The sequence below is a fragment of the Mirounga leonina genome, unplaced genomic scaffold (genome assembly GCF_011800145.1).
Source record: "Mirounga leonina isolate KUSES-001 unplaced genomic scaffold, KU_Mleo_1.0 Mir_115, whole genome shotgun sequence".
NCBI classification, from domain to species: domain Eukaryota; kingdom Metazoa; phylum Chordata; class Mammalia; order Carnivora; family Phocidae; genus Mirounga; species Mirounga leonina.
Genome location: NW_023270268.1, coordinates 40954384 through 40978927, shown reverse-complemented (window position 1 = coordinate 40978927; position 24544 = coordinate 40954384). Strand labels below are relative to the sequence as shown.

Sequence of the window (24544 nt, the reverse complement as noted above, 5' to 3'; positions counted from 1 at the left end):
TTTAAAAAATAATAATATTTGATTATGTAACTAAGGACCGTTTTAAGTATTTTACATAAAGTAACTCAATTAAACTTCATGAAATGTCTTAAGTAGATTGTACTAATTGATTCAGTTTTACAAATGAAAAACTGAGATACATACAAATTAAGTAACTTGCTTAAGGGCACCCAAGTTTTTTAGGCGTTGGAGGTGAGATTTGAATTTAGGCGATCTGGCTCTAAACCCTGTACATATTATATGCCAGGCACAGTGCTACTTTTATGTATAGCTCATAGAGAATTATAGCTGTAGTTTATCTTTTACACTTTGAGGGTAAAGGAGCAATTATAAATAATATTTACCTGTAGAACATTCTGATGCATCCTTCTGTCATCAACCAGAGCAGCTTTAGGATATCTTATGGTAACATTTTTCTTCCAAAAAATTGCTCTTGTAACTTGGAAGACTGTTATTGTGGGTATGACCAGTTGGATTCTAGGGATGATTTTGTCATTAAGGCTGATTCTTTCCTTCATTCATCATAGGTTTATTGAGTATCTACAGCATGCCAGATAGGTAGAACCAATATAAGCAAAAATGAAATTCCCAGTTATATAGTCTTGGTAACTCCTGGATCCATGCAAATATAAAATACTCTTACTATAAAGAACTGAAGCTCCTGAATTAAATTGTTTCTATGCTTATCACTGTCTGAAAGGAGGACAAAGAGTAACTTGTGCACATTTAGGAGCTTCTGAATAGAGCCCTACTTTTCTTGAAAATAAGACTTTTTGGCTGGTCTCTCAAATAACTAACTGAATATTTCCTATCTGGAAAGAGTGCCAGAATATTTTTGAATGAAGCAGCACCATGATGTTTAAAAATTCATCCTGATCTTTTTTGCAGAAAGTAGTGTTGTCCTTTGGAGGGAGGGTTAATTCTTTTTATCTGTTCGGTCTTCTTTTACATAAACTTTCTGGTGCAAATATAGAAAAACGTTTGCTTTAAAATTTTGTAGTTATTGGGGTGCCTGGGTGGCTCAGTCGGTTAAGCAACTGATTCTGGATTCTGGAGTCCCGGGATCGAGTCCCACATCAGGCTCCCTGCTCAGCAGGGAGTCTGCTTCTCCCTCTGACCCTCCCCCTCTCATGCTCTCTGTCTCCCATTCTCTCTCTCAGATAAATAAATAAAACCTTTAAAAAATTTTTTTAAATTTTGTAGTTATTATGCAATAGGGATATAAAAATTAAAATGATGTGGGTAGTTAAGATCTCAGGCCTATCATATTCTTAGGTGTGGGCCATAAGCAAGTTTCTTTCTATATAAAGAAAGGGAGGGTTAAATGAAACTTTATACTTAGATATATAAATAATATTTTACATGTATAAATTATATATACATATGCAGTACTAAGCCTTCAATCTATGTTAACTGTTGTATTATCATTAGTATATAAAAAGAACTTAGATGGATAATGAAAAGGTAGCACATTGAAACCCAGCTCTTTACCTACTAATTATGTGTTCTGAGTTGCTTAATTTCTCTAAACCCCATTTTCCTCATGTGTAAATTTGGAATAATAAGTAACTCTAAGGTTATTATGAAATGTAAATTAAATGTATTATTTCATTTAATAAGGGAGAGTTGTGATCAACTTTTTACTTATTTCCCCTATTAAATTGAGAACTCCTACAGGGTAGATATTTTGTCTTTAGTTGTTTGTATTTTTTTATTCAGTAATAAATATTTGAGTGAATAAATTGATAAAGAAGTAAACAGTAAATAAGTTGTTCTTCAATGTAAACAGATATTAAGTTATGATCCAGATAACAGAAATACATGAGGCATCATGCATGAAAAGATGGGAGAGGCGGTACCTAATTCAGCACTTAACATATATGATACTTCTAAAAATCTTTAATCTTTAAATTCAGACTTTAAGACATGTTTTAAAAAAGCATTATAATGAAATCTTTCTTATAGTTTTGGTAATAACACTATTACATGGTCATTTACTTATGTTTCTGTCTTCCCCAACCATTTGTAAATTTTTAAGGCCAGGAACCTTTTACTCCTTGTCCTAAATGTTGCTCATCACAAGGACTGACAAATATGATGAATTTTTCAAAAAGTTCTCATGCAATTAGTGAAAGATAAACTATCCTGTAAAACATACCCAAAAAGGATTTTTAAAAATCTATAGAAATAGATCGAACAAGATAAACTACATTAGTGAAAGAAAATAGTTTTCTTATATATAATAATGAGCAAAATAAAGTACTATCCATAAAAGAGATTAAAGGAAATATTCAAGGATAGAAATAAAGGCTCAAGACCTCCATGATTGCTTTATCTGAGCTACAAATTAAATGTTGAACTTCCAAGCCATGGAAACCAAAAGGGAAAAACAATTAGCATTCTGACTTCTTAGATGAAGATGACAAAGTAGATTCAGATCTGAAGGAAATTTCTTTAAAGACTATCATAAAGGAAGCATTGAATGGTAGAGTAGGCAATTTCCTTTATTACATTCATGTAATAAATATGATAGTGAGTTTCCTCTTCAAACCTAAGTCATAATGTCAAGATGTGATTAGGTAAATCACTTTGAGGGGGACCATAGGAATGCATTTTAAGTGTTAGAGAATTGCCATGGGGCAATTGAAATTTAGCAGATTATAAATGATATTCCTAATATATTTTATGTTGTACTGATTAAGACTTAAATAGAATTTAGAGTACACCCACACTAATAATAATTTGCTTTTATGTTTGCCATAAAACAAAGGTCCATCCAAATGTAACAATAGGAGTTTTTATTGAACAACCAACCCCTTTCCTACCTCGATTTCTGGACATATTGTTGACATTGGATTACCCAAAAGAAGCGCTTAAGCTCTTTATTCATAACAAAGTAAGTGTTTGAGAAATGAATATTTTATGTGAAAATTGTTTTTGACCTTCTTTGGAACTATTTGCTATTATTTGTTTATGTGTAAAATAACACACTGAGCTAAATACAGTGGGGAATTTTGGGGATAATTACTGTCCTGTTTATTTAGGACCTAAGGATTTTAGAGTCTGGAAACTAGTATTATAATATTGGAATGAGCCACATGAAACTCAATTTTGTAGATTCAAAATGGTGGAATATCAGCTATTTTCATATGGTTCAACTTAATATATAAATATGTGAAGAAATGTCAAAGTCCTCATATTCCTTTGCCTTTGGGTTAGTCCTTGTACCTTCTTTGATGGAACTGGTCATTAAATTGTTTGCAGCTTAAGCTAATACTGTGACATCAGAACTTAAAACAGCTTCCAGATACAGTATTGTTTTGATTAACCACACAATGGCATGCTCTTCCCCAAAGGATTTTGATACTGTCATTTCCTCCAAAAATAATCAGAACCTCCCGCAAACCTCCCACACATAATCTCAACTGAGACATTTTTGCTCAATATTTTCCCATTTACTTGTCCCTTTCCTGTTAAAACAATTGACACTTAACATCTTCTAGAAAAACACAATAGCTATGAAATATGCATTTTCTCTCTTTTGTCCTAATGCTTTTTGTTTAATATTGTTCTTTCTTCCTAATGTACATGTCAGCTTATCGTTTGCCTTTTCCAGAGAATATTTTAAATTTGCAGAAAACCAGCTACAATAAGTTTAAAAGGGTGAATCATTGAGCATTTGCTTTGTAAAATGTGTCATAATACATTTATTTACATTGAAGTGTTTTGTTTTTATATATTGTGTCATTTATTTATGTCTTCCTCCTTTCATAGGACCTCCTTGATGAGAGAGGATTTTGTCTTCTCTCTTTTTTTATAAAATTAACTCTGTGCAGCTTTTATGCTATAACTCGTTTTAACAAGCTGTGAAAAGCTTTCAAATAACTTAGTGAAACTCAATACACAAAAAGCTCTGAAATGCTCTGTTGGAGACACATAATCTTATCTAAATTTTAGCACAGTTGAATCATACTAATTTGATGACTTATGTTCATAATTTATCAATAAAGTTTTCTTAAACTTTACCTTCTTTTTGTAAAAATACAATTTTATATATGACCATTCATTTCTGTCTCCGGCTTCAAAGAGTATTATAATACTTACTTTATAAAATATGATTATATTTTTAACTTAGATTAATGTCTATTAGGTTTAATAGACATTTTTTTGGGATATTTTAAAACACATGTCTGAAATTCTCAGGCCACAAGCCATTTTTCCTTCAAGTCAGAAACATTTTGTTTAAATTTAAACCCAGGATTTAAATATTTCTTCAAGGACCTGTCCAGGAGTAGATGTTAGAAGAATTTTGTTTTATTTTTATTTTAAAAAATACTGATGTGTATCTATTTTAGATTCTTCACGTGATACGTGTTTGATACAGGTTATCATTTCATCTGTAATTGAGGGAATATGTGAATTGTGGAATTCACAACTTTGAATACGATGCCATCCCTACATATGAATACTTCAGTTATCCTATTGTCATTTTCGCACTAATGTTCTGTTTTTAAAATATGTTACAGGAAGTTTATCATGAAAAGGACATCAAAGTATTTTTTGATAAAGCTAAACATGAAATCAATACTATAAAAATAGTAGGACCAGAAGAAAATCTAAGTCAAGCTGAAGCCAGAAACATGGGAATGTATGTTTTAATCAATTTAAGTAATTTCTACTAAAGAAATTTAAAGAAAAACAACTTTTCTTCAAAATTAGTATCCTGAACTTGGGTGTCTCAGCTCTGTGTGTGAGTTTGCATGTGTGCTGTGTATGCTCATGAGCACACCTCTACTGTTAGACTGTATCTACGTTTGTGTGTATTTACATGTATACAGAGAGAGAGATGGTTGAGAGTCAACATATTTAATCAAGCTGTTAATTGAACTGCAGATCAAGATTTAAAAGAATACTCAGACAGGGGTGCCTGGCTGGCTCAGTCAGAAGAGCATGTGACTCTTGATCTCTGGGTCATGAATTTGAGCCTTAACGCTGGGAGTAGAGATTACTTAAAATAAGAAATAAAAAAAGATACTCAGACAAATGAATAGTATGACTGATGTAGCAGTGATCTAAATGTTTACTATCTGAAGATTATGTGTGGTGAAAATGTGTGTTTCAGATTGTGGGGTATAAAGGGTATTCCTACTTTCTAGTCACCTACTGGTCTAGATAAAACTATATCCCTCAGAAGAAAGTTTTAGGTTCTTTGTTTAGCCCCTTTAATACTTTAGACAGATTACTAGTAAAACTCTGGAAATAATAAAAACAATCATTTTTCAGTAAATGTTAATTGAATATGCCAGCAGTGACTTAAGAGCTGCTGAGAGAAAAGATAAATAAATCATGTGACTTCTCTTCAGATGTTCTCTTGTGTTGTGGAAGCTCACGGTACAGAGTGATGGGTAGTGCCTGGTGGGGGAATAAAGGCGTAGGCAGGAAAACAAGCCTCAGAAAGACAAAACTAATGGTTCCATAATTTATTCATTGGAGAATACCTTGGATCCACATTTGGAACTTATTTTCTCGATTTTTTTCTTTAAATATATACTCTGTTGTGTCTGGCTTCTTTGGCTCAGTACAACATATTCTCATTCACTCATGTCAATGCAGTTATCAGCAGTTCATTCCTTTCATGACCGACTAATACTCTGTCATGTGAATATACCACAAATAGATTTTACACTTTCTTATTGATAGAATTAGATCATGTCCAGTTTGGAGCCATTTGAATAAGATTGCTAAAGAAGACTCCTTATTAGAAGTGTATATGTGGGTGTATGTGTGTACATATTTTGCTTCCGTATATTTTAGGAAAATACCCAGGAGTAGACTAACTAGGGCATAGGGTTAGAATAAATGCATGTTTAACTTTATAAGAAACTGCCAAATAGTCCTCCAAACCGTTATACCATTGTACACACCTGACAGCAGGTAGTTCGGACCTCTGGCTGCTCCACATTTGTCAACAGTTGATGTTGCCCATCTTTTTTTATTTTAGCTACTTTATTGGGTATCAAAAATATCTTACTGTATTTTAATTTAATTCCCTGACAACGAATTCTCTATTTGTATATTAATTGGCTATTTGTATGTATTCATTTGTAGAGTATCTGTTTAAGTCTTTTGTGCATTTTTGTTTACATTGGGTTATCTTTTTTTGTTTATTTATAGGATTTCATTATATAATCTGTATACAAGGGGTGTGTGTGTGTGTGTTTGTGTGTGTGTGTATGATGTTTTGTGACTATTTGCTCCATTCTGTGGCTTGATTTTTTTTACTTTTTTAATCATGTCTTTTGATAAGAAGAAATTTGAATTCCAATAAAATTCTATTTCTTTTTTTTTTTTCTTTTATGCTTTTTGCTTTTGGGGTTTATTTTCTATTTAAGAAATCTTTCTGATTCCAATGTTATGAAAACATCCCTTGGAATTTTTCTTTTATAAGCTTTATTGTCCTAGCACTTATGTTTAAGATGTTTCAATCTATAATTCATCCTGAATACATTTTTGTGTTTGGAGTGAAGTGGGGGTCAAATTTTATTCTTTGCAAAAGGAATTCCAGTTGTTTCAACACTCCTTTTTATCTTAAGGCTTTTCTTTTCCTATGTAATTGACTTGGCTTTGGTCAAAAATCAATTGACTGAATATTTATGAGTGATTGTGAACTCTCTACTCTGTTCCGTTGATTTTAGATCAATGCAACACTTTATTACCAGGGATTTATATTAATCTTGAAATCAAGTAGTGTAATTCCTTCAGTTTTTATTCCAAAATAATTTTGGCTATTTTATTTTTATTTTATTTTATCTTATGTATTTAATTGAGGTATAATTCACATATAACCTGTAGCTTTAGATGTACAACATAATGATTCAATATTTGAATACACAAAATAAGTTTAGTTACCATCTGTCATCATACATAATTACAAAACTTTAAAAAATTTTTCTCTAATTTTTTGTGCAAGTTTAGCAAAGTTTCCTGTATGACAGTTGCTTAGAAACAAATGTGGTATAGAGATACATACTGACAATAGCAGAAAGTGGTAACTAGGATCAGCAGTGAGGGAGGGGAGGTCAAAAGGAGAGAGCCCCAGATGTAGAAATCATAATACTTGGAAGCATCTCATGTATCACAAGTAGTTCATTCCTTGTTGTTCCTGATGAAAATGCTACAGACTCTACCAAGAAAAACATATGTCATAGTCCATGATGACCCCTGATAAGAAGCAGGGGAGTAAATTTCTTAGAATTCCATGCAAATCAAGTTTAAAAAGTATTAATACCTAAAGAATTACACACTTGTATCTCCAAGATTCACTTAAAACTGAGTTGTTGGATAAGCAAGATTTTGCACTGTGTGTGTGTGTGTGTGTGCAGAAAGCATTTTGATTTGTGAAAAAAAGTTGTTGATAAATACATTGAGATAAATTATGTTTCCCTTCTAGAGAGTTCTAAGTACCAAATTCTAAATTGCCATTCTGACTGGGTATCTTATGCCTTAAACTTCTTAGTGGCTTGAAAATGTATTTCACTTGACCTAAAATTTTTAGTGTTGATCTCCATGTGAATATCTATGTTGATAAACTGACCATTTTGAAATTTAAGACAGTATTTATCCCTTTGGAGACTGTCTTACTATATTGATTAGAAGAATATGTTAGAGAAACTTTATTTTATGTATAAGCTTTATGTTGACATTTTTCAACTAGCAAGTATTTATTTTATCTAATTCTTATTTCTTTTTCAATGTTAGGGATTTTTGCCGTCAGGATGAAAACTGTGATTATTATTTTAGTCTGGATGCAGATGTTGTTTTGACAAATCCAAGGACCTTAAAAATTTTGATTGAACAAAACAGGTACTACATAAGATTCATTTTCAATTTATTTTTAAAATGATAATCATTTTCTGTGTCTATGTGGACACACTATGCTTACATATCTATGTTTAGTGGATTGAGGGAACTCACATGAAGTTATTTTCTATGCCTTATAAACTTTCAATTCTTACTAGTTTTCTTTCAAAGGAGTCAAATAGAAAACAATGATGAAAATTAGAAGTATTTAATATTAGTTACAATCACAAATGCAATGTTTATCAATTATATTTGGCCTATTTTTCTGTTTAAAGCAAGGTGAAATTATGATATATCTGTAAAATTTGGAATTTTAAAATTTTTTGTAGATATTTTTAAAGTAGAATTTCATAAAACTTATGACCTAAAAAGTTATTGCAAACGGAGATCTAAGGTCTTAGAATTTGAAAGAAATTTCAGAGATCTGTGATTTTATTTAGTACTGAACTGATAATTATTACTTGGCAGTACCTATTTTTATTTAGTGGAATTGAAGTGTGAAAAAGACATCATCTATACCAGCTTATAATGATATTAGTCATTATTTATTATATTACACCTATTGCTGCTAGTAGTTTATTAATCCTCCTACTAATAGCCCACCTTTAATGAGTGCTTATTAAATGCCACGTATTGTTTTTAAGTATGTTTACATATATTAATGCAGTTATTTATCTTAGCAAATAGTATGGTTAGCAGTGAAATATTAGAATTGCTGTTTTTATTTTGCTGAGTAAAATATATGAGAAATCTGTTATGCTATACTAACCTCCTCTATATGTAATATGATTTGCCAATTTGAGAATTCAGTTATTACTTCAAAATCTAAGACCTCTTAGTATTAATCTGTGTATACAGCCCCACTGTATATCTATAAATTGCAAGTAATTTTTCAAAACATGAACAACCTTTTGATCATTAGGCAAGGAGCAGTTAGGCTACCTTAGAGATAAGGGATAGAGTTGCAATTTATAACTCTTAAAACCTAGTGGAATTCAGTAATATTTTCTTGAATTTGCAATGTTAATTGCCTCTTAATTTGATTTAAATTCAATATTATGGAATGTACATTTTTAGATAATATCTATATGTTTTTATTATATGACACTTTTGCAGGTACTTATTCTTACAGTGAACTATTTAATGAATTCATACTATGTATTTAACATATATCCCCTTTAATATTAATCTAATGTTTTAAACCTGGTAAAAAATAAAATTCCCTCAAAAGTAACTCAACTGCCATCTGGGCCCATTGCCCTTGAAAGGCTAGAAAACTCAGGATATTTTTCCAATTCCATAAATTTCTGTTACTGATCAAAGGTTTCGGTTCATATGATACATACAGTTCTTGCTTCTGTATCCAAGCATGTAGTTTTTATAAAGAATTTACATATACCAAAAATCTTGTGAGGTTTAGTAGACTTGACTGAAGGTTAGAGGGACAAGGGATGGGTCACATCTTAGGGCATGTAGCTTTCTAGCATTTCATCAGCTCTCTTTTCCCTCTTTTCCCATCTCTGCTATTTACTGCCTTACTCCAGGTTTTACTCCTTCAGTAATGTAGTGTAATTCATCATCCCCCAGCTGCTGTCCTGATAAAGTAGTCCCCCTTATCCACAGGGGATACGTTCCAAGACCTCCAGGGGATGCCTGAAACCACAGATAATCCCAAACCCTATATACGCTATGTTTTTTTCCTATACTTACAGACCTGTGATAAAGCTTAATTTATAAATTGCTCACAGTAAGAGATTAACAACAATAATAAAATAGAACAGTTATAACAATATGCTGTAATAAAAGTTATGTGGATGTGATTTCTCTCTCTCAAAATATCTTTTTGTTCTGTGCTCACCCTTCTTGTGATGATGTGAGATGATAAAATGCCCACGTGAGGAGATGAAGTGAGGGGAATGACACAGGCAGTGTGACTTAACGTTAAGCTACTATTGATCTGATGATTCATCAGAAGAATCATCTGCTTCTGGACTATGGTTGACCCTGGGTAATTGAAACCATGGATAAGGGGCCTTACTGTATTTCAGTACTCAAAAACATTGAGGCACACCGAAGATGGATTTTGATTTCCATTTCTTTGCCTAACCTTCTATGGAAGGCAGCTGGATTATAAATTACAAGATTTTTTTTTTCTATTATATATTTGATCTTATCAGTTAACACCATTGAATTATTTCTTAAATTAACATAATATATAGATTCTAATTTATAGTATCATTTCTAATATTGTAGATATTCTTTTTTTTATTATGTTAATCACCATACATTACGTCATTAGTTTTTGATGTAGTGCTCCGTGATTCATTGTTTGCGTATAACACCCAGTGCTCCATTCAGTACGTGCCCTCTTTAATACCCATCACCAGGCTAACCCATCCCCCATCCCCCTCCCCTCTAGAACCCTCAGTCTGTTTCTCAGAGTCCATAGTCTCTCATGGTTCGTCTCCCTCTCCAATTTCCCCCCCTTCATTTTTCACTTCCTACTATCTTCTTTTTTTTTTTTTAACATATAATATATTGCTTCAGAGGTACAGATCTATGATTCAACAGTCTTGCACAATTCACAGCGCTCACCAGAGCACACACTCTCCCCAGTGTCTATCACCCAGTCACCCCATCCCTCCCACCCCACCCCCCACTCCAGCAACCCTCAGTTTGTTTCCTGAGATTAAGAATTCCTCATATCAGTGAGGTCATATGATACATGTCTTTCTCTGATTGACTTATTTCGCTCAGCATAACACCCTCCAGGTCCATCCACGTCGTTGCAAATGGCAAGATCTCATTCCTTTTGATGGCTGCATAATATTCCACTGTGTATATATACCACATCTTCTTTATCCATTCATCTGTTGATGGACAATTTAAGTGTTTCTGGTTAACATTTCCTTTTAATAGGAACCAGGAAAAATAAACCAAAATCACTATTTTGAATAATGTGTATTTATAGACTGTTTCACTTTTCTGTAGGTAAGGGAAAGGGCACACCTGGTCTTCACAGGACTGGAGTGCTGTGAAATAGGGTTTTTTTTTTGTGGCAAATACCTGGTTCATAAACTTCCTCATAAAAGAGTTGGGTGAGCTTTTCTTAAAAATTGACACCACTATAATTCACTTCATTTTTAAAGTAATTCTAGAGGAACCTCAGAATTACCTCATTTGGAAAGTGTTGACACATTATAAATTAGATTTTCCTAAGAAAAAATCTGACATATTTTGAATCTGTAACATGTGCTTGTCTCAAAGGGACTACTTTCCTGGTAGGTAGTCAGACAGAGTGCTATGGCAATTACCCTCTATTTTTTTTTTTTTAATTAGCAATAATCGCGCCTCAGATAAACCTCATTGGCTACGATACTGCCACTGTGCAAAGCTATTTTTTTTTTTTTAAGTAGTTGAAGGGCCAGAAGAATGTCCAGTGTTGCCAGGGATAGCACAGCCCATTTTAAAAGTTGTAAAAAAAAAAAAAAGGAAACATACTTTAAAGTAATTCAGGACCTAACTTAAGGAAAACTGGCCTATTTACAAATATCTCAGTTCATCTTTATTCATTTTTTTATTCAACAAATATTTGTCAAATATTTGTTGGATACTTCAGTGCACCAGGGATTATTATGTCTTCTCAATGACAATGAAACTATTTGATTTCATTTTGTATAATTTCTGAAATACTTAAAATAATTAAATAATTAAGGTAGTTTGACTTAATTGGATAGAAGTAAGGTACTTTTAAAAGTCATTTTTATACTTTAATTAGCATTTTCGATTACTTTGCCTTTTTAAGAAACATCATTGAAAATCAGCAGTGTGCTTATTTAAGAAAAAGTGGAAAGAAATTCCTGTTTATCTTTTATTTTACTTTTTTTTTTTAACTCACTACATGGGTATTAAATGAACTTTAGTGTTGTATGTGTCATGCTAAGCCCAAAACACATAATTCTGTGGTAATTTAAGAATAAACAATTACTTGGATTTGTTTTTCCTTTCACGCTGTCTTTAGAAAGATCATTGCTCCTCTCGTAACTCGTCATGGAAAGCTATGGTCCAACTTCTGGGGAGCCTTGAGTCCTGATGGATACTATGCTCGATCTGAAGATTATGTGGATATTGTTCAAGGGAATAGAGTGTAAGTTACTTGGTCAGTCTTTTAATGTAAAGTGCCATAACCTCAAAATGTGGTCTTGTTAACATTACCTGAGTTTTTGTTCCTCTTTTCTTCATGATTAGTGGAAATCTGCCAACCTGAGACCACTTGGGATCCTGAAATACTAGTGTAAAATAATATTACAAAAATCTGTCTTTGAGGTTCTAAATCTTCACAGGAACAAACTTAACTTGTGGGAAATACTAAGATACTACATGGTAGGTGGGAGTAGCTGTGAGAGGGTTGTCAGAAGACTAATATTATTTAGTTAAAAGTTTAGAAGAAGAATTTAGTTTAGCTCATTTAGTGGCCAGGATGAAAGTTGTTTTTTTTTTTTTAAGATTTTATTTATTTATTTGACAGAGACAGAGATAGCGAGAGCAGGAACACAAGCAGGGGGAGAGGGAGAAGCAGACTCCCCGCCGAGCAGGGAGCCCGATGCGGGACTCGATCCCAGGACCCTGGGACCATGACCTGAGCCGAAGGCAGTCGCTTAACCAACTGAGCCACCCAGGCGCCCCGAAAGTTGTTTTGATAGCTTTTAAAATTTACAAGTGAACAAACAAAATCAATAACAAAGACAATGATTTACCTTCTAGCATTTCCTACTGCAAGAGTGTTCTGTGTAAAATAGCTAATATTCTGCTTTAAAGATCAATTTCTTCACCAATATCTGATTTCCATTTCCAGAGTTTAAAAAGAATATACTTGCTACAAAGTGTATGCATGAATTGATATTTATTTCAGAGACAATAGTTGACATTTTTTAGACTAAAAAATAATCAGAATTGAAATAGTGTTTTTTTCCTAAGGTAGTATAGAGTGGAATGTTATCCTTTTTCTTCATACAGATGATGGACCAGAGTGACTGATACATTAAAGCCTTTGCCTAATTTCTCAGATACATCAGCCCAGTTAGAAAGGGAAAACATTCTTTCATGACTAAAAATATGTGCCCCTAAATTGAGAATAAAACCCCACATACTTTTTGTTGAACAGTTGAGTATTAAAAAGATGTTTTACTTGTGAAAATAGTAATAGTAAATTTGAATGATAAATATGATTAAAGCTTTTGTTAGCTGCAATTAAGAAGCATGATAGCTGAGAAAACACTGTTCAGATCATGTTCTGTTGTTTCAAAGTATTTTATTATCTCTAGGATGATTTGTATAGACCAAATGCCTGATATTGTCTGTGGGTATAACAGAAATAAGGGTTCACAGAAGTAGAATATAGAATTAATGTTTCATTTAAGTTGCTTTAGGCACTGGTGATATTTTGTACAGCCTCCTGTCACTGTTGTTTAAAGTATAAGGAAAAGAATATGGGAGAGGTTTTTGATCTAGTTAATACAAAAATGCACTTCATGTCCAAAAGCTACATGAAGGAATGACATCTTATGACACATATGCACATGGGTGTGTGTGTGTGTGTGTGTGTGTGTCTTTCTTCAAAACTGCATACTCTGCCAGTGACAAGTTTCTGAATTCAGATGATACACTGTATTATCTTTTATGGCTGTTTCCCTTGAGGTTCATCTAGCAAAACAAAATGAAATCATATTCCTTTTAACATCTAACTTCATTTCCTTGGTCAAAATCTTTCCTTTCTTTCTCTAAAAGCAATAGGCATTTGCCTTCAGGTGAAACCTCACTCACTATTCTTAGGAAATGAGTCATGTTCAGAGTGAAAAGACAAATGTGGGGAAGAATGAAGGGCAAAATAAAGTTATCTCCCAACCCTCACGTACTTCTAGCTCTATTTCTTCATATCTTCTCTTTCTCAAGAAATTTGAGATGGCTTAGTGAATTTCAAGAGGATATATTTTAGGAGAATTTTAGGCTGTACTCAGTGGTGTGCTGGTAAAGGCCTAACAACTGGATCTGGGGGTTGAGGGATGCCCTGATTTGTAGTGTTTGCCAGTTTCTGCGGTGTAAATGCTTCTGCAGTGGCTGATTTCAGGCTCGCAATGGGAAGTCACTGAGTAGAGCTAAGTGCTCTGGGGAGCCAGTGTGAACGAGCTGTAGTACACCACAGGTTGTATGTAATTATTTTTGCTATCAAACTGCTTAATCCTAAATGGAAACTCTTTCTGTACAATAGATTATACTCTAATAATGAAGTGAAGGATTACAGCCAAAATGCTAAACAGGTATCAACCCTAAAATGAAGTTAATGTAGGGAGATAGTGATTTATTGCATAAAAATGTAGTGTGTAGCAAGTAATGTCATATATGTGTGTATAACTATGTTAAATATCATTACATATGTTTGCATTTGCATGTAATTTGATTCAATGATTTATATATACAAAATTTAAAAACATACAAGGTATTTGTTTTGAAAACATAAAAATAAACCTTTAAATATTTTTTATTTGTGGTATTTTGGAATGTCTTGTCTTTACTTTCAGGGGGATATGGAATGTCCCATACATGGCTAATGTGTACTTAATTAAGGGAAAGACTCTTCGATCAGAGATGAATGAAAGGAACTATTTTGTTCGTGATAAATTGGATCCTGATATGGCTCTGTGCCGAAATGCTAGAGAAATGGTAGGGTCTACAGTGATGGCTTGCTTGAATGTTTTTATAAAATGGCTTGCTTTACCAGTTGATATGTCATTGTGTTTTGATGCCCCTTTTCTTTCTAATTTGTAAGTACTAGCCAATTTTTTTGGTTCCATATTGAAAAATTGGGAGCAGTTATAGAGAATAATTTGTGAACATTTATCTGTAGAAATAGGAAAATGTTAGGTTCCATGCTTAGGCATAAGCAACAGAAAGATTTCAATCATAAACATGGATTTGTTACAAATCAGCTTTGCATTTTTAAGAATTCATCTTCACTTCCATCTGAAATTTTATAGTGGAAAACTGACTTAATTAAAATTAATTAGATAAAGCCTGGGTGAAATAATCATTTACACATTTAAGAAGAACACACTTTTGTTCTGAAATCAATGCCCATTATTCTCTTTATCATTATAAACTGCACACTCCTCAAAGCAGTTCCTTATCACTAAACTGAGAGAGGGATTGTGATATGTAGTATATTTCATCTGTGTGAAAAGTAATGATATATTGCTATTCTACAAATGTACTTTCATTATAAAACTTCAATGATTGTAGAAAATAGTTTGTTTTTCAAAATGTGTGAATGTTTTAAAACATGTTTATATAGTTTTCTATTTTAGAAATGATTGGATTATTTTACTCAAATTCATATAAGCAAATGTGATTTGGGAAAAATCAGAAAAGTTGGCAAGTATTTTTTCTAGTTTAATAAGGCATGTATTGTTTGACTATGTTTGTTTTTCCCACAAACCTATGTGCATTGTTATATTGAGTATCTTCAGTACTTGTGATTGTAATTTGTGCTCATGTTCTGCTAATTTGACTCAACAGCGCATCCTGGAATGGCCTCTCTTACACATTTTTTCCTTTGTCTTAATTTTGTGTCTAATGAAAATTCTACTAAGGAATGAGCTTGGATTTATGTTTGACAAAAAAAAAAAAAAAGAAAGAAAGGGCTGGAGTTGTTTCTTTGTGTGCGCTATAAGCTTTGCTTGTTATGCATGTTGTCTATGAAGGACATTTCAGAATGTCAGCTTTTGATCAAGGGCTGCTAATGTTATTTACCTAAGAATACCTAGGGGAGTGTGGGTGTGCAGGTCAACTTACCCAATGCTTCTCTTCATTTTAGACTTTACAAAGGGAAAAAGACTCCCCTACTCCGGAAACATTCCAAATGCTCAGCCCCCCAAAGGTGTTATTTTTATTTATTTTTATTTGTTTTTATTTAATTAATACTAGATATGGTATATTGCCTACCAATAAAGTTTAAGAGTCTTCTTTCCACTTAGCACGGTAAAATGTTGGTATTCATTGGTTCTTAAATTGTATATGTGTGTGTATGTTTTGTGTGTTGGGGGTGGGCATTATGTGATACTCAACTCTTAGTTCTTTGGGCAGATTTACATTTTTTGGTTGACGAATGAGAAAATTAAACCCAAATCCCTTTCACTAGTTTTTCTGGTTTTGTTTTTTTTAAGGGAGAGAAAAAGTAGGAGTAAGTATAAAGTACATCTTGACTAAAATGAGATTGGGGTACTCTTCATTATTATTTTTTTTTTATTAATAACTAACCCTTTTACCATTAAAACAGGTACAAAAAGAAACAAACTTACCATAGTGGTGTTTGCCACATTTATTTGGTTTGGGGCAAGGAAATGAGACCGGTTTTCTTTAGCTGCCTTTAATGAATAAGTAATTGCTATGTTCAGTTTTTAAACATCAGAACAATAAAAAGAATAACATAGTCTGATGAAATATTGACATTTGAATTCTTGTTTAAAAATGTGACATTTTCTTTGAAAGGGAAAGAAGCCAAAACAGGTACAATTCATTGCACTTTGTTGTCTCAAAAATATTTCTGCTTTCAAACAGGAATTTTTTTCCCTGATGTCTACATCTAGGATCAATGAGAAAGGGACAAAAACAGTCATTCTTCCTCTTCTTTTTTTCAGTTGAGTGTTAGTGCTATCAATTAGTTTTGTGTGGTGCCTGAATTCATAATTAATAAATTTTTTTTCTTTTATTTTAAATCATGCATGTTTTATATGAAAAATAAAAATGCATGTTCAGGAATGAGATATAAAAGTTGAAATTAATATCTCATGTATATTTTTCCTATGGTTAAGTTTATTTTCTTGTATTTTCCTCTAAGATTGTTAATACTGTTATTCTTTGGCACATAGGGTGTGTTTATGTACATTTCTAATAGACATGAATTTGGAAGACTTTTATCAACTGCTAATTACAATACTTCCCATTATAACAATGACCTCTGGCAAATTTTTGAAAATCCCGTGGTAGGTATTTCATACTGAACTTCATTTATTTCTTCTTTTCCTATAACTCTAAATGGATGTAAATCAGTTGGGTTAATAATATGAAAATGTGGTAAGAGGCTTTAAAAATTTTAAAGTTTAAAAAACAGCTCAAGAAATATAATTAATTTTGTCTTTTAAAAATAACATAATTTAAAATATTATTATTTATATTATTCTTTAAAAGATACAATTAGAAGCACTCAGTCGTTAAGCGTCTGCCTTCGGCTCAGGTCATGATCCCAGGGTCCTGGGATTGATTCCCGCATCGGGCTCCCTGCTCAGCGGGAAGCCTGCTTCTCCCTCTCCTACTCTCCCTGCTTGTATTCCCTCTCTCGCTGTGTCCCTCTCTCTCAAATAAATAAATAAAATCTTTAAAAAAATAAAAGATACAATTAATTATATTTCTTGACCAAGAAATTTTTTTTAATTAAGACATATATTAGGAGTGGGGAAAGAAATTAATCAGTTTCTATGATTTCTCTCAATATTTCTATTTTATATATTCAAAAGCATCATAAAATTTTTAATTGTAATTTCAGAAAAACAAGTAGCTCACATATGATAATATTATGTTTTGATTTTCAAGAAGAGAATTCAAGAAGTTAGTTTGGGAAAATACATTTTATTTTATCATTTTATTTATTTTTTTATAACAAGTTTGTGAATGTACACCAAAGACAGCCAGAGAAGATTATAGAGTAAGGGGATTCAGCATATATAGAAAGTCTGAAGTTGAAGAAATTATCTCCTTCTAACTCTAAAATTTTGTATCTTAAAGACTTGAATTATACAGGAATTCACTCCTTTTTTGTTTTACGGGAGCCTGTTTTCTTCAGTCAGTTTGGAACATTTATTCAAGGGAAAATACTCTCTTTATTAATCATCTCTATAATGCTACTGTTCATGGTTTTCCCCTTTTCAACAGCAAAAGTTTTAAATTACATAGACTCAATCCACCTGATTAGAATTGTCTTTTATTTTGTAGGAGTAGTTGACATCCAGGAATAGTAAATTTAGTGGTCTCTGAAAACTCTGTTCAATAGAAAAAGAATGTCTTTTGACATTTTTGTATTTAAAAGTATTTTCATTTCCTCTTAGCTTCATATCTTAATCTTTCACAGGAGTGTAATTAAAAAGAGGCTCTTGAAAATGGTGAGGATGTAATTACGTATTTTACTTTGGCACTGAGTCTCTTGGTTATTTTGAGCAATAGAATTATTTTATTTCTTGGGTAATATTAGTTCCTGAAAAAATGTCCCAAATTATATCCTGAATTGTAGACATTTGTGTCAGAATTCATATCTTTGGAGAATATGAAATGAAAACATCAGAAGTAAGTAGGAACTGCTTCTCTTTCCATGGCTTTGTTTTATTTTTGGTAATTAGCCTGATCGATAATGCCTCCTGAGGGATGTCCCATAGCAAAATATTTGATGATTGTCCCATTATCAGAATTTCTAAGAAATGAGTAAAGTCACAGTTTGTTCAATGATACTTGAAAGGTAGCCTAAAATGAGAAGTTAATGCCTTACTGTAAGATCTTAGGGATTTTTTTCCTTTTACTTCAAAAAATCAATAATGATGCATAGGAAAAAATAAAAGATTCTGAAATGTTATGAATGATTATTTTTTTCTAATTTCCCACCGTATTTTGGAATCAGAGAACAACCACTATTGAAGAGATTAATGAGATAATACAATAATTTGATTCTTATAATTACATACTATGTATAAATGAAATATATTGAAGAATTTGAAGATAACTTTGGTTCTTCCACATCAAAAATATCTGAGCTACATATAAACAAAGATGTGCAAAGAATAGCATACAGATTATCAGGGCCTCTCTGAAATCTGACCTCAAAAGACGTGTTTCAGACAAATATTTTCTGCAACATACTTTGGCATTATTTTGAGTCTATACCTCAGTTCTTCCCTCCTGGTTCCCTTTGTACTTTGTAAAGAGAAAATTAAAATCTTGTTAAATATGTCTAAATACATTTAAGAAGAGATCTTTTTTGATACTAAATCACCCCATATTTTCATATATACCCTCTAAATATGTGGTTTTTAAATAAAACACTTGACCCAGGAAAAGGATTCTTTAACTGATGTTGACAAAAATTGAGATATCTTTGTATGTGGTTCATGTATCAGAGATTAGTCAAAGAGAAGAATCAGGTTCCTGAATTAGCATGAAGAGAAGCTATTTCTCAATGTATGGTTCTATGCCTTAATTTCAGTAATTAAAAGAAATGAAAGTGTTAGTAACCCATGATCATTTTGTTGATACATATTAAAAACTGAAGTGAATAGAAATTTTTGAAATAATTTTAAGAAATCAAAATTATTTTAGATAATTCACTATTAAAGTATATATAAGTAAGATGCTAGTTTATTAATTTGCTAATTTTTACTAATATTTGTTGATAGGATTTTGTTATCACTAACTTTTAAGCACATATTTACCTATCCCTGTATATATGCATAGAACACAGTATGTAAATCTAATTGCTGTAAGATTACTCAAATTTTAAATCTTGAGGTATAAAATTTCATAAATAAAATTTTGATGTTTCATAGAGTGATGTGAGCATATGCAGAATCAGACTATGTTTAAAAAACATAAACTGTGATTTCTGAAAATTCCTTTTTGTCCAGTACACATAGTCACTTATAAATTGAGCAATTTCTAAAATGCATATACTTTGGATTTTCTGTTACTTATAAAAAGGTATTTGCTTTAATCTGTGCAATTGATTTTTTTTTTTTTTGGTAGGATTGGAAAGAGAAGTATATAAACCGTGATTATTCAAAGATTTTCACTGAAAATATAGTTGAACAGGTTTGTATTAATAATTACTATGATGTGTAGAGCACTTTTGCCTTGTTTTCCAGAAGGGAACAATAGTAATGCAATATAGCTTTAGCAGAGGTTGTTGTGAAAGTGCAGAAACCATCTTTTAGGTAAAAATCATGTGGCTTAATTACAAATGTTACAGCCTTAAGGGTCATATAGTTGTAAAAATGTAGAACATGGGCTCGAACAATAATTTTAAGATCTTGCCCTTTTTATTAGCATGCTTCCAAATGTTGTAACTATCTCAAACCACGAAAAATAAGGAACCTTTGGCAAATCTCTAGTGTAGGCCTCATTTAGTAAGTTTATCTTTGAAAGAAATTGAACTTTAAGAGTCTCTTTTCAAAGATTTTTTTTTTAAAAAATGAACTCTAGATTAGTGTTCCAAACTGTTGCTAATAGCTTATTTCAGAGAATGTAAGGCATCTTTGATTCTGAGATGCTGTTCTTTTGTGTACTGTGAGAAAGAATAAGAATACTGACAATTAAACTAAGACACAATGTTTTCTAGTCATTTAGAAATTTTTTATTTTGTACATATTGGAAAAGCTAATTTAGACTTATCAAGGTATAGATGTTATCATATGTCATAGAGCACTGTATACATAATAACTTTCATTTCTTTTTTTTATTTTATTGTTACGTTAATCACCATATATTACATCATTAGTTTTTGATGTGGTGATCCAGTATCCATTGTTTGCGTATAACACCCAGTGCTCCATGCAGAACGTGCCCTCTTTAATACCCATCACCAGGCTAACCCATCTTCCCCACCCTCTCCCCTCTAGAACCCTCAGTTTGTTTCTCAGAGTCCATAGTCTCTCATGGTTCGTCTCCCCCTCCGATTTCCCCCCCTTCATTTTTCCCTTCCTGCTATCTTCTTCTTTTTTTTTTTTTTTTAACATATAATGTATTATTTGTTTCAGAGGTACAGGTCTGTGATTCATCAGTCTTACACAATTCACAACACTCACCATAGCACATACCCTCCCCAATGTCTATCACCCAGCCACCCCATCCCTCCCACCCCCACCACTCCAGCAACCCTCAGTTTGTTTCCTGAGATTAAGAATTCTCATATCGTGAGATCATATGATACATCTCTTTCTCTGTTTGACTTATTTCACTCAACATAATACCCTCCAGTTCCATCCACGTCATTGCAAATGGCAAGATCTCATTCCTTTTGATGGCTGCATAATATTCCATTGTATATATAAACCACATCTTTATCCATTCATCTGTCGATGGACATCTTGGCTCTTTCCACAGTTTGGCTATTGTGGACATTGCTGCTATAAACATCGGGGTGCACGTACCCCTTCGGATCCCTACATTTGTATCTTTGGGGTAAATACCCAGTAGTGCAATTGCTGGGTCGTAGGGTAGCTCTATTTTCAACTTTTTGAGGAACCTCCATACTGTTTTCCAGAGTGGCTGCACCAGCTTGCATTCCCACCAAGAGTCGATGACAAATCGTAGTGTAAATTATTTAGAAAACATTTCAAAGGGCAAGTCAACTCAAGTGCAACACCAGCTACATGCGTGCGTGTACGTGCACACACACACAGATGTATACGTACACACAAGGTGAAGCAGAATGGAAATTTGCCAAGTATACACACACTGTAGCATTACAACTACATCATGGTGGCCCCCTGGCCAAATGTGAGTCTAAGATATGTCTTGATTTTATAGATGTTAAAATGCAAAAAAAAGAAAAAAAAGTCTTAGCATTAAAGAAAAGCTACTATTATTTGTAACAGTAATGTCAGTAATATTGGGCAAACCTCTTAAAAAGGCATCTAAATGAGATGAATATTGAGTATCCCATCCTGTTACTTTTGAAATGCCATTTATTACTTAAAAGATACAAACTATTATTCTCTTAATGGTGATGCCTTGTTTTATAGCCTTGTCCTGATGTCTTTTGGTTTCCCATCTTTTCTGAAAAAGCCTGTGATGAATTGGTGGAAGAAATGGAGCATTATGGCCAGTGGTCTGGGGGGAAACATCATGTAAGTGGTAATTTCACACAAGGAACTATAATGTGTATGTGGGATAGAAGCAGGGGTAGATATTTAGACAATTAAAGGGGATTATCTGTTTTGTCATGCATCTCTGACTCCTAAACTTAAATGCAGGGGCTAGCCAAGGCTGTCAGGAGCACTCTGGTAGCATTTAATCTATCTGGCCTCAGGTTCTCATTTATGTGTGTAATTACACTGGATGGTTTCTAAAGTCAGTGTCTCCAGGCTGGAATGGTAAGGTAATATATGTCTATTTATTCTGTGGTATTGGTCTTCCCCAGGGCCACTTTTTATTCTCTGCATTTTCACAGTGACCTATAATAGTGAAAGGACCCAAAGTTTATCTGGTTGACTGCCAAAGCTTTGTGTGTGTGTGTGTGTGTGTGTGTGTGTGTGTGTAAACATTGGCAGAAGAAATCTGTTTGAATGCCATTGGTGTAATTCAGTTTTGCATTTATATTCAGTGTCAAAGACTTGGCAGGAAGTATTGCTGTTGGTGGTTCAATGTGTTTCTTTTCCTTGGAGAATCCACAGATGCCTGCTCTTAGGGGAATACTCTGGAATATTACTGTCTCTGCTCAATTTCATACCCCAGCTAGTTAGCTGACCAGAGAGACAGAAGTTCAAAGTATGAGGAAGAACTTGAAGTCAGCAGGTTGTAGGATCATAAAAAGCAATCATGGAAGGACTTTGGGTATCGTAAATTTCAAGTGGGGAACATAGCAGGGAAAGCTTGTTTTCAGTGGTAGGGGATCCAAAGGGCAGACAAGCAGAATCTTTGTCCGTCAAGTAGCTAAGACTGCCTGGAGGGTTACTGTAAAACACCAGTTTTTTAGGAGGCATGGGGGGGCTTTGGAAATACGTTTTATTTACTTTATAGAGACCTCACATATATATTAAATAAGTAAGAAAAGAGTCTGATACTTTGCTGCATCCTTGATGCATGTTATCTAAGTTATTTTGAGTTTTGCAATTAAAGCAGATGGTACACCATGATTGAACAACGGTTATTTTTATTGTCTATTATGATCTTGTGGTTGAAAAAAATTCCAACGTAATATAAATGTGAATTACATGTGGACCACACTTTATGACATCATTAATGCTGTTTCTAGGATAGCCGTATATCTGGTGGTTATGAAAATGTCCCAACTGATGATATCCACATGAAGCAAATTGATCTGGAGAATGTATGGCTTCATTTTATCCGGGAGTTTATTGCACCTGTTACACTGAAGGTCTTTGCAGGTTATTATACGAAGGTAGTTATCCTCCCATTCCCCCTGTCCACCTCCTACTAGTTTTTACACAAATGTGCTATTTTACATTTTTATTGATAAGCAAATCCATTGGTGTACTTTGCGTTTTTAGGGGTTTGCTCTATTGAATTTTGTAGTAAAATACTCCCCTGAAAGACAGCGCTCTCTTCGCCCTCATCATGATGCTTCTACATTTACCATCAACATTGCACTCAATAACGTGGGAGAAGATTTTCAGGTAATTACGGCTTTGATTTTTCACACCCTGTAAAAGAAATATGTCATTACGATTTTTAATTTTTTTAGATTTTTTTAGATTTGCCTTTTTTTTTAAGATTCTGGTTAGATGACATAATTTGAATTTTCCCACTGATTAAAAATTAAACATAATAAGCTGATATATTCATTTGTTCCATCTTTTTTAGGGAGGCGGATGCAAATTTCTAAGGTACAATTGCTCTATTGAATCACCCAGAAAAGGCTGGAGCTTCATGCATCCAGGGAGACTCACACATTTGCATGAAGGACTTCCTGTTAAAAATGGAACGAGATACATTGCAGTGTCATTTATAGACCCCTAAGTTATTTACTTTTCATTGAATTGAATCTTCTTTTGGAACGGACGAACATGTCTTTGAAGTTGTGCTTGAGAAGATGAGAGGAATATTTAAATAACTTCAACAGAACAACTTCACTTTGGGCCAAACATTTGAAAAACTTTTTGTAAAAAATTGTTTGATACTTCTTAATGTCTGCTCTGAGCCTTAAAACACAGATTGAAGAAGAAAAGAAAGAAAAAGTAAAAGCAAATATTTATTTCTATGCCTTATTTTCTCTGAGAATAATGACAGTTTTCTGAATTTGTGTTTCAATTGATAAAATATTCAGCTATAAATGTACAAGTGACAAGAGACTAATAATATTTTATTAAAAAAGCATGGGAAGAATTTTATTTATTAACATGTAAACAAAATGAATATAAGTGAAAATTGATAATTTTTGAAACATTGGAAAACTGGAGTTGTAACTAAATTTGTATGCAACTAATTGTGTAAGTACTTTTTTTTATGACCTATACAGGTACCTTTTATAGTAGTTACTGAAGGAATACAAAGAACAGTAAATATTACACAATGTTTTTCCTCAAGAAACTTAGTACAGAATACAACTGAGGTTTAGAGCCAGTTGAAAACATTTTTGTTTAGATTGTTAGACAGATTTTGTTTTGTTACATTTGTATTAGAAATCAAACCCTATATTCCTTCAGATTAATTTTCCAAGGTGGACTATATTGAGTAGGTATTAGATTTAGGAAAGTTTTCAAGCCTTTCCATTTTGTGAAGTATATCAAATATCAACTTAAGATCAGCAAGTGTCCTTGAGTCAAAACAGGCTTTTGATTTTAATTCTAGAAAATAATGAGGAAAAAGAAAATTTCATGAGATTAGTAGTAGCATTTTATGATTTTTAAAA

At 32.7% G+C, this 24544-nt stretch overlaps 1 protein-coding gene and 1 pseudogene across 2 annotated transcripts in view; one reads left to right on the top strand and one right to left on the bottom strand.

Moving 5' to 3' along the window:
• PLOD2 (procollagen-lysine,2-oxoglutarate 5-dioxygenase 2) overlaps nucleotides 1–24140 on the top strand; it is a 96589-nt gene extending 72449 nt beyond the window's left edge. Inside the window, exons 9-20 of one of the 2 annotated variants that reach the window (XM_034996356.1) lie at nucleotides 2771–2896; nucleotides 4527–4648; nucleotides 7759–7863; nucleotides 11882–12007; nucleotides 14439–14580; nucleotides 15731–15793; nucleotides 16785–16898; nucleotides 19699–19764; nucleotides 21696–21800; nucleotides 22928–23074; nucleotides 23184–23309; nucleotides 23497–24140. In XM_034996356.1, coding sequence (XP_034852247.1) covers nucleotides 2771–2896; nucleotides 4527–4648; nucleotides 7759–7863; nucleotides 11882–12007; nucleotides 14439–14580; nucleotides 15731–15793; nucleotides 16785–16898; nucleotides 19699–19764; nucleotides 21696–21800; nucleotides 22928–23074; nucleotides 23184–23309; nucleotides 23497–23652 — 1398 coding nt within the window. In that variant the 3' untranslated portion in view covers nucleotides 23653–24140. The remainder of the gene's footprint in view (nucleotides 1–2770; nucleotides 2897–4526; nucleotides 4649–7758; nucleotides 7864–11881; nucleotides 12008–14438; nucleotides 14581–15730; nucleotides 15794–16784; nucleotides 16899–19698; nucleotides 19765–21695; nucleotides 21801–22927; nucleotides 23075–23183; nucleotides 23310–23496) is intronic. The other variant, XM_034996364.1, reaches the window with a different exon arrangement.
• Nucleotides 11072–11256, bottom strand: LOC118007248 (annotated as a pseudogene).
• Nucleotides 24141–24544: the final 404 nt, after the last annotated feature.